Here is a 9,092-nt window from a genome sequence, read left to right on the forward strand (position 1 = left end):
GCTGTGTGTACCGGTAGGACCGACTCCAACACTCGGCGCTGCCTTTAAAAAAACGCGGCGGCCGCCACAGCGAGCACCCACCCGCAGCCCGGGGGCCACGCGGCCGGGCACCAGGCCTTCGATGGCGGCCTCGCCCGCCATCGACCTGGGAGAGCCGCTCGCGGCTCTGTTCAAGCGCGCGCGCGTCGCCGACAGCCTCTAGCGCAGGTATGAGGGGCGGCTCGCGGAGCTGGGCATTGGCGATGCTGGCGACCTCCTCGAGGAGGTCGCTGGCCGCGTTGGGTAGCGAGGATTGGTATGAAAAAAATATGACGCGATCCACGCAGGCGTGTTTCCTGACGGACACCTTTCACCTACCCACAACTCATCAACTCTCTCACACCACACTACGGCGCTACTTCAGTTCGACCCCGCCCGTGCCCCCGAGTTCGTTTTTATATCGGCCCGGCCTATTCTTTCTCTCGAGGTCTCGAAAAGCAGTGCCCGCCGAAGGCGACGGAGACGATGGCAAGCGCGGCAGCGCGCTGCGCCGAGGCCACGCATGGAGCGGTCTCGGCGTCGGGCTTTCTCCTCGAGATCGCTGGCCGGCTGCGAAAGAGTGCGCCAGCCGCTGCCGCAGCGCTGCATCCAGACACGACAGCCACGCAGTTCCGCTCCTTTTTGCAGCAGACGGGCTGGTCCGCAGCGCACTCGGGCTACTCCTACAACCTGCTCAAGCTTGTCTGGGACGGCAACGCCTTCCGAGCCGACTCCTCGGACTCACTAGAGGAGCTTGAGGTCCAAAATGCTTCCCACAGCGATCGCAGGCGCCGCAGCCAAGTCTTTGTAAATTTCTTCACCCACGTTCTCGGGCTGAAGCGCAACGCCTCGATGTTCGATCGTCCGTTTGCCTTCTTCCTCGAGCTGTCTGACGCCTCGACATGCCCGCACCCCGATTTGTACCGACATCTCGGCCTTCCCATCCTCACCTCGTCGAGAGGACCGCACGATCACTGGACCATGCTGGTGCCAGATGTGCACATGCTCATCGGTCACGGCTTTGCAGAGGGTGGGCTGCCAACGAAATTCACACGAGAGCTGTGGCGCGTCTATCAACATCGCCTGCGCCCAAATCGTGACACAAAAAGTTGGGCAAGTAAGCTTCCCCACCTGGTGTATCGAGGTGCCTGCTCGCCCACTGTCGAGCCCACGATTATGCGAGCGCGTGCGCCTCGCGCGCGCGTCGCCTTGGCCGGCTGCCAACGCATGTTGCTCAGAGGCAAGGTCTGCCAGGAACTCGTCTCGGAGGGCGCTCTCTCCGCTGGCAACGAGACGCTCGTCAACGAGACGCACATTGATTTTGGCATCTTGCTGCCAAGCGGCTCAGTCCCCTCTTGGCAGGCTTCCTGTGAGCCTTGCCGCAGGAGCGCCGTGTCGAAAGAAGGCCAGCATGACTACAAGATGATTCTGAACGTCGACGGCTTTGGCATGGCGTCAGACGCCTCCTTCTGGAAACTGTCGAGCGGGAGCGCGGTCGTCTGGCTCATGCGTGACGGTATCGACGAGCCCGTCCACACCGAATGGTACTCGCCGCTGCTACAACCCTATGAGCACTACATCCCAGCCACGTCTCGCGACATCACGCGCAAGGTGCGCTGGTGCTTGGAGAACGACGATCGATGCGAGGCGATAGCGCTGCGTTCCAAAGAGCTGATGCGCTCCGTTATCACTCGCCGGACGATGGTGGAGTACACGTCCGCCATTTTGAAGACGGTGCACGACCTGTTTCCTCAAGCGTCGTGATATCTTGTCGTGTCCGCGTTCGAGACGGTGTGTGTACTTGTTACGTGAAAACCCGCTGGGACCCGGACGCCAGCACACACGGCTAGATTTCATGGCGGGCGGCCGCGCGGCCCGCGCCTAGGCCCTGGGGTCGGAGTCAGAATCGGGGTTGGGTGGCCGCGGAGGGCGCGGGCTTCGCTTGCGGGGGCGGTCAGGGAGGGGTCGGGGCGCTGCAGGGCGGGAGGGCGGGCCGGTTGCGGCCGGTAGGAGAGCTGGGGAGGCATTCGCCTTGCACGGTGGCGGTGGCAGCCGCGCGAGAGAGGGGCCGGCGGGGAGCTCGGAGGCGGTGGCCTCTGAGACAGGGCGATGGCGATGGCGGAAATGCGAGAGCGTGTGGGCAATGAGTCCCTCCCAGTGGCCAGGGTCCCCTCGAGCACGGTGTGTGAAGCTCTGTCTCTTGATGTATTCCTTAATCCTCTTCTCCCTCGTGCCCAAGGAAGGCTGTGGCTCCACCAAATGCGGGAACTGTCAACTCAACTGTCTCCACCACCGGCGCTCTACCTGTTTCAACAAGTTTTTGGTGAGCGTCTTCAGGTTGGCACGCGCTTCCTCGGCCGCGACGTCTGCAGTCGCACGAATCGCGTAGTGCGTCGTGCCACGTTTGACTTTGGGGCCACGATGTGCTTGCTGAGCGAGTCAATGGCTGCGCGCGCCAGAGTGGGGCTAAAGCCCATCCCTCGCTCCTCCACGAGCCTCCTCAGGTGGCCATCGGTCAGAGCGTACCGCTCCACCTCGCTCCGCACCTGCGCCTCGAGGCTCTGCTCGATTGAAGAGGCACCGGACGAGCTCCCCGCCGCCTTGGGGCTGGGGCTGCAGCTGGGGCTTCCACAGCTGTCGCCATTGTAGTCCCGCCCATGCCCGACGCTACTGCTCACTCTCCTGGATTCGCGCCTCGTCGGCAACGGGCTACCGCCGCGGGGGAGCGAAGACCGTCCTTCCGGCACTGGCGCACCCCAGCACTCAGCGGGGCAATCGCTCGCTCCCGATGCCGCTCATCGGCCGTCGTTAAGCCGTCCCACTCGTAGAAAGGAACACTGATCACCCTCCAACCAGCCGCCGCGAGGAGGCGCCGCTTGAGCACAGTCGTGCCGTTTGGCGCTCGCTCGCCGCAGCTGTCGGGCCGCAAGAAGTGAGACGGCCCATCGACCTCGACACCGCAATGCTAGATGAGGGCAACGCCAGGTCGAGCGAGTAGCCGGTGCGCGGCTCGAGATACTCCTCCTCGAAGCCGAGAAGGACAGCGGCGAGGGCAATCGCGACGGAGCGCTGCAACGCTGAGATTGTCACTTCCGTGTCTCGCATAGCTTCGCAGCAGAGCCGGCGCTCGGATTCGGAAAGAAGATGCTGCTGCCCGTCTGCCCCTCGTTCCAGGTGGAGCCAGAGCTGCCACTGATGCAGCTGACGGAGACTCTCGATCCTCGCTGGGTCTTGCGTAAGCGAGCCGCAGCGGATCACGTGCAAGGACGCGGCAAACGACAGCCTCGTCAACGAGCAGCGCTCCCCTCGCATCCTGCAGCCCCAGCCAATTCTTAGTGGTCCAAGTCACCTCATCGAGCTGGGCCCGCGTCAGCTTGTTCTGTAGCACGTCCGCCGCTTCCGGAGGATCTCACGGACCCCCTTCCCGAACCCGCCGAACGACTCGAACAGCAGCAGCTGCACGTCAACGTCCTTATCTTCCCTGGCGTAGCGATAGTCCCCGCCGTAGGACGGTATGCGACGGACACGGTCGCCGCCCACCACCCTGCCCCCCCTGGTATGCCAGCGCCCGGTCCCTTGCCCTCTCTCGCCCTTGGTGCTGCACTGGACGTCCATAGAAGGCGCGCGGCAGAGGCGGGAGTGAGGCGGGGAGAATCTAGCTCGCTCTGGCAGGGAGGCAAGGGTGTGATAGAGTGTTAGGGTGAGAACAGGCGGAGCGTGTGTGCCTGGACGCGATTGGGAGGGCACTTGTGACGAGGCATGGTTAGGCGAGTGGCAGTCGCTGGTGCGGACACGGTGCTGAGTCGTGTGAGGTGTGTGCTCCTTTTGCTTGCTAACACTCGAACATTTTTTTTATGTATCCGTGGTGACTGTCTCTAGCGTCGGAGGCAAGGCAGAAGAATATTTATTTTTGGAGCTAGAGAACCACTCCGCCGGACGAGATCAAATCACCGCTGTCAGACGACTCATCTGACGAGAGCTTCGCATGCCATGCGCGTCAGCGCGTGGGGCAGACACATAGCCTAAGGTACATGACACACGCGCACACCAACCCACAACAAACCCCAGCATGCCCCGACACATCGGACATTCATGCGCCAACTCTCCGAGCAGACCGAGTCCCGCCCCCCGGCGAGCCAGCCCTTTGCCGCGCAGCAGGAGTCAGCGGGAGCGGTACCCGCCTCGCAAGTCCACCGAGTAGCCGCCGTACCCGTGCTCGGCCTGCGGCGGCTCCCACCTATAGAAAAGAGAAAACCCCGCTTGGAAAAAGAAATACACGGTCCGGTCGGCCTGCGGCGGCTCCCACTGAGATACGCCCGTCAGCTCGTGGTAGTAGTACGTCTGGCCAGACGCCTCGTCGACCGCCGCACACCTACAGCCGAGATACAGCCGAGATACAGCCGAAGTGTGGGCCGAGATACAGCCTCTCGACCGCCCCGCACCAGCCGGCGGGCAGCGGCGCGTAGCCTCCACCTATAGAAGAGAGAAAGCACGCTGGCAAAACAGAAGACACACACGGCCGGCGGACAGCGGCGCGTGGCCTTGCTGAGCGCCAAGCGGTGCTGGCTGCGCCTCGTAGAGTGCCGCTGTGGCGTAGCCCTGGGGCTGCTCGTAGCCCGGCTGGTGCTGCTGCTGCTGGTGCTGCTGGTGCTGCTGGTGCTGCTGGTGCTGCTGGTGCTGCTGGTGCTGCTGGTGCTGCTGGTGCTGCTGCATCTGCTGCTGCCTGTGCTGCTGCCGCTGGTACCCCTGGTGGTGGTCGTGCTGCTGCTGCTGCTGCTGCTGCTGCTGCTGCTGCTGCTGGTCTGCGGCGCCTCCCTCCTTTCGCACGGTAAAGACCTCGCGCTCCGGGTCGCTCTGGTCGAGGCTGAGCTGCGCGCCTGCGAGATAGAGCCGAGATAGAGCCGAGATATGGCCGAGATGTAGCCGAGATATGGCCGAGATGTAGCCGAGATGCAGCCGAGATGCAGCCGAGATGCAGCCGAGATGCAGCCGAGATGCAGCCGAGATACGGCCGAGATGTTTCTGGCGGTGAAACAGAGCTGCCACATAAGGCCTCGGAGGTGTCTCGGAAGTGTCTCGGAGGTGTCTCGGAAGTGTCTCGGAGGTGTCTCGGAAGTGTCGTCGCGCCCTCGAACAGCGCCCGCTCCTCGCCAAAGTTTTCGCCGCGCAGCCACTGCCAAGGCGTCCCGGGCGCGGCCCGCCAGCCGGTGAGCGGCTTGCCCACCTAGAGAAAAAAGAAAAATGGCGTGGACGAATAAATGCCCTCCCTCGGGCGGTGTGTTTTCTTTCTTTCTGTCTTTGACCACCGACACCACCGCCGCGCCGCCGTGCTGGTCCGCCCGCACCACGCACTGCAGCCGCGAGACCGTCGCCTTTTGCGAGGCCGTGTCGTACCTGCGTCGAGATATAGCCGAGATCTAGCCGAGATATAGCCGAGATCTAGCCGAGATCTAGCCGAGATCTAGCCGAGATCTAGCCGAGATCTAGCTGAGACTGCGTGTCGTACCTGAATACACCGAGGTCAGGGGGGGGGAAGGGGAGGGGGAAGAGTACTCGTGGCACGCACGAATGCGAGGGATGCAGAAACAGTCATAACTGCGGGATGCAGCGGACTGCGTGTCCTCGCGAGCACTAGTCGGAATACAAGAACAGCGTTCCGCTTCTAGGTTCGCGTACCGGCCGAGCTTTTGCTGCCCTCCCGCTTCGACAAAGTACTGGCCGCCGGTGGGACCGGTCAGCGACCACACGATCTGCGCGTAACCCTGGTGCCCGCGCCCGTCCTCATAGCCCTGCTGCTGCAAGTAAGCCTGCTCGACGTAGCCGTATTGCGTCGAGCCGCTCACAATGGCCGCGCGCGGCACCGCAGCGCGGGGAGCGTGTGGCGGCGCGGACGGCCACGGTCCGACCAGGCAGGCGACGGGAAGGGCAGCGATCGCTGCGAGCCTCATGTGTGTGTGAGGCGCGCGAGAACGAAGATCAAAACCCAGGCGAAACGCAGGGTTCGAGATGCGGAGCAGGTAGGGTGCGTGTACCCGACCCCCCTACCATCGTCTAACGACGGAGAATGCACTCCGTGCCGGCGGCCCCGTCGGTGGCGGCGCTGATCGGATCGCGTCGCGCCGGCGGGGGTGGTGACCGAGCGGGCAATGGCTCCGCTGGCCGGCGCGGGGTCGCGCCAGCGGGGAACAGGTAAGTCAGGCGGCATCGACGATGAACGGTCACGAAACCCACTCCACCACACTGAAAGACCACCGGCCAGTTGACGACACACCCCCAGACGCCCGCCGATGAAGCCGGGAGGATGTATGGAGGAATGGTAAGGACCTCTCCGGATTGGTTGAGCCCCGGCATCGACGGCGGGAAGAGGGAGGATCCCCGCCCCTATCCCTCAGTTCAATCCCCGAGAGGAGAGGCAGAGCCTCTGGCGCGGTGAGACCACCCGTACGCTCTCAAGGCGAACCCCCCCCCCCTCTCCAGTTCAGATCACGACCCTCGACCCCCTCGGAGGGGGCACACAAAGACGCTGCCCCCTCATACCCCGCACCGCACATCACACACCCCTCGTGGCCGTTCTTCAGTCTGCGGCCAGGGCGCGCTGCACCGGGCCGACCTGCAGCCGTCGCTACGAGCGGCGGGGCTCAACGCGGGGCAGCGTGCCGACGACGTCGAATGCGCCGCCGTGGCATCGCGGCGCCGACGACCAGGCTCAGAGGATGACCCCGGGTAAGCGTTCCCGTGCCTCGACAATTGCCGCTGGTAGGCGCGCCGCGCCGAACCATGGCGGGCGCGCCGCGGCCGCGCGCAACCTTCGTCACAATGCCAACCGCGCGCGGCCGTCGACCGGCAAGCACACGCCTCGACTCGGGCACAGTGTTCCGAGGGCAAGGGTGAGGGGCTGGCTCCTAGCCCGAGAGGGGAGCTTCCGAGACCCACTACATGACCACGCACGCATCATCCCGCGGCCTCGCGGTCGGCGGGATTGCAACCAGTCTTCGCGTGCCGCCTGTCGTTCGATTCGGGCGCCTTGGGCGTCGGGGTGGCGAGCAGGGGACGCGGCTGAGCGCCCAGCGACGCGTGCCGGATGGAGTCCGGCCGCGGGCGACTAGGGAGTTCGCTCAGGATGTGTGGCAGCCGCACGTTGGCTGAGTGTCTTGTCTTGTGGTTCTGTGTGTCGCTCCTGTGTGACCGTCATCGCCCGTCTAGCGTCCACCCATACCGCGTTGGTGTCCCAGTCGTTGGTCGGACTGTGTTTCGCCTTCCCATCGATCAATCAATCAATCGTCTGGCTAACTGGGGCGCTTCTTAGCTCCCCGGTCCTGGGCGTGCGGCTGATGACTGCACTCCAAGTGCTCCAAGTGCCCTTGGTAGGTAGGTAGGTAGGTAGAAATAGACTTGATCGCAAGATCCCAGAAAGGCACCTCCGCCTCTGGACAGGGTGGCCCGCCCTAATCGACCCCTGTTAAGTGACTCGTTCGCTTTCCACCCACTGTGATACTGTCCCGTTTTGCTGTTCACAGCTAGGGACGGCCTCTGCGGCAAAGTCAACTCACCCCCACCACCACCTCCCACAGGCAAACCTTCGGCTCCCGCTCAGAGGCTCGCCGCGCCCGTGCGGCGCGCCGAGGCGGCGCCGAGGCCGGCGCCTTGCACCCGGCCCGCGGCCGGCACCGCCTCGCCCCACAGCTGACCGCCCTGCGGCCCCTGCGCAGGCGTGCCGCAGGCGTCGCTCAAAAAGCGACGCCGGGTGTGGGCTGCTCCCTTGACCCGTCACCCGCCGCGCCCTCGCCCGGCCGCCTCACCGCTCACGGAGCGTGCTCGCCGCCGCCGCCGCGCGTCCCGCGCCGCCACGCATGCCCCTTGCCCTGACGCGCGCTCTGTGCAGCGGCGCAGAGCGCGCGTCCCTGGCACAGACGGAGCAGCGACCGCGCCAGCGGTCGCTGCTCCGTCCCCCCGTCGCGCGCGCCGCGCGCGCGCCGCCGCCGCCGCCGCCGCCGCCGCCGCCGCCGCCGCCCCCTCCTCGCCGTCTTCCCCACCCTACCCTCTGTTGCGCGCGCGCGCCCCGCGCTGCGCGCCCCCGCCCCCACCCCCGCCCCCGCCCCCGCCCCCGCTCCCAAGCGCCCCTTCCCCGGTAGGTGTGCGTAGAAAGTAGAACCAATCGAGAGGTGGCAGAAGCCGCCGTGTGTGACACATATTGCGGCACGTGAGAGTGAGACAGAGCCCCGGCAGCGGCCAGCGGCCAGCGCCCGCGCGCAGCGGCCAGCGCAACAGGCGTTTCAAACAGCAAACGGGACGGCCTGCGCAGCCTCTAACTATTTTGTGTGAGCTCTGAGAGAGATTTTTAGCAATACCAAACAAATCTAACACTCACGCGTTGTTGTTTTGATGAGCTCTGTGTCTTGCGTTGCCAACATTCATGAATGGGGCGTTTAACGGACGTCTCTAGTATCTTCTAGGGGGCAGCCACAACCCAGAGGCCAGAAGCGAGCGAAAAAATAATTTTGAAAGAAAAAGTAGGCACGTGTATACCACCCGCCGCCGCGCCGCCCCGCCCTGCGCCGCCCGCTGCCTCGCCGCGCCGCCGCCTCGCGCCGCCCGCCGCCGCGCCTCGCCGCCGCCCGATGATTAATAATTAATAATTAATACTCGATCATTAATAATGTGTGTGTGTGTGCGTGTGTGTGTGTGTTTGTTTGCGCGATGGCAGGGAAGGGCAGGGCAGCCGCGAGCCGCAAGTGGCGTCGGCGACGCGGCGAGGACACGATGGTGACGCCCACAGCGCAGCGTGCGCGGCAGCAGTGCCGCCGGCGGCCCCACGCCGCCTTCGCGGACACACTGGATTGTCACTTGGAGCACTTGGAGCACTTGGAGCACTTGGAGTGCAGTCGGTAACCTCACATCCAGGGATCACCTTGGAGCACTTGGAGTGCAGTCATTAACCTCACATCCAGGGCCGGGGAGCTCAGAAGCGCACCCAGCGGGCCGGATGATCGGGATCGGGTTACGGGCTAGAGAGCCCTAGCCCCGGGGGTGCGCGTTCGCAGGGCAAGGGCCTTAAAGTAAACACGGGTCTCCGA

At 64.7% G+C, this 9,092-nt stretch overlaps 1 protein-coding gene across 1 annotated transcript; it reads right to left on the reverse strand.

Moving 5' to 3' along the window:
* Positions 1 to 4,179: 4,179 nt before the first annotated feature.
* On the reverse strand, positions 4,180 to 5,966 carry EMIHUDRAFT_106382 (hypothetical protein; the record flags this gene model as incomplete). Its single annotated transcript, XM_005760016.1, has 5 exons — positions 4,180 to 4,255; positions 4,461 to 4,491; positions 4,536 to 4,836; positions 5,325 to 5,412; positions 5,695 to 5,966. 5 exons carry the CDS (start codon positions 5,964 to 5,966, stop codon positions 4,180 to 4,182), a joined length of 768 nt encoding a protein of 255 aa, XP_005760073.1.
* Between the last annotated feature and the right edge of the window lie 3,126 nt (positions 5,967 to 9,092).

This window comes from Emiliania huxleyi (assembly GCF_000372725.1).
Source record: "Emiliania huxleyi CCMP1516 unplaced genomic scaffold EMIHUscaffold_78, whole genome shotgun sequence".
In the NCBI taxonomy this organism is placed as follows: Eukaryota; Haptophyta; order Isochrysidales; family Noelaerhabdaceae; genus Emiliania; species Emiliania huxleyi.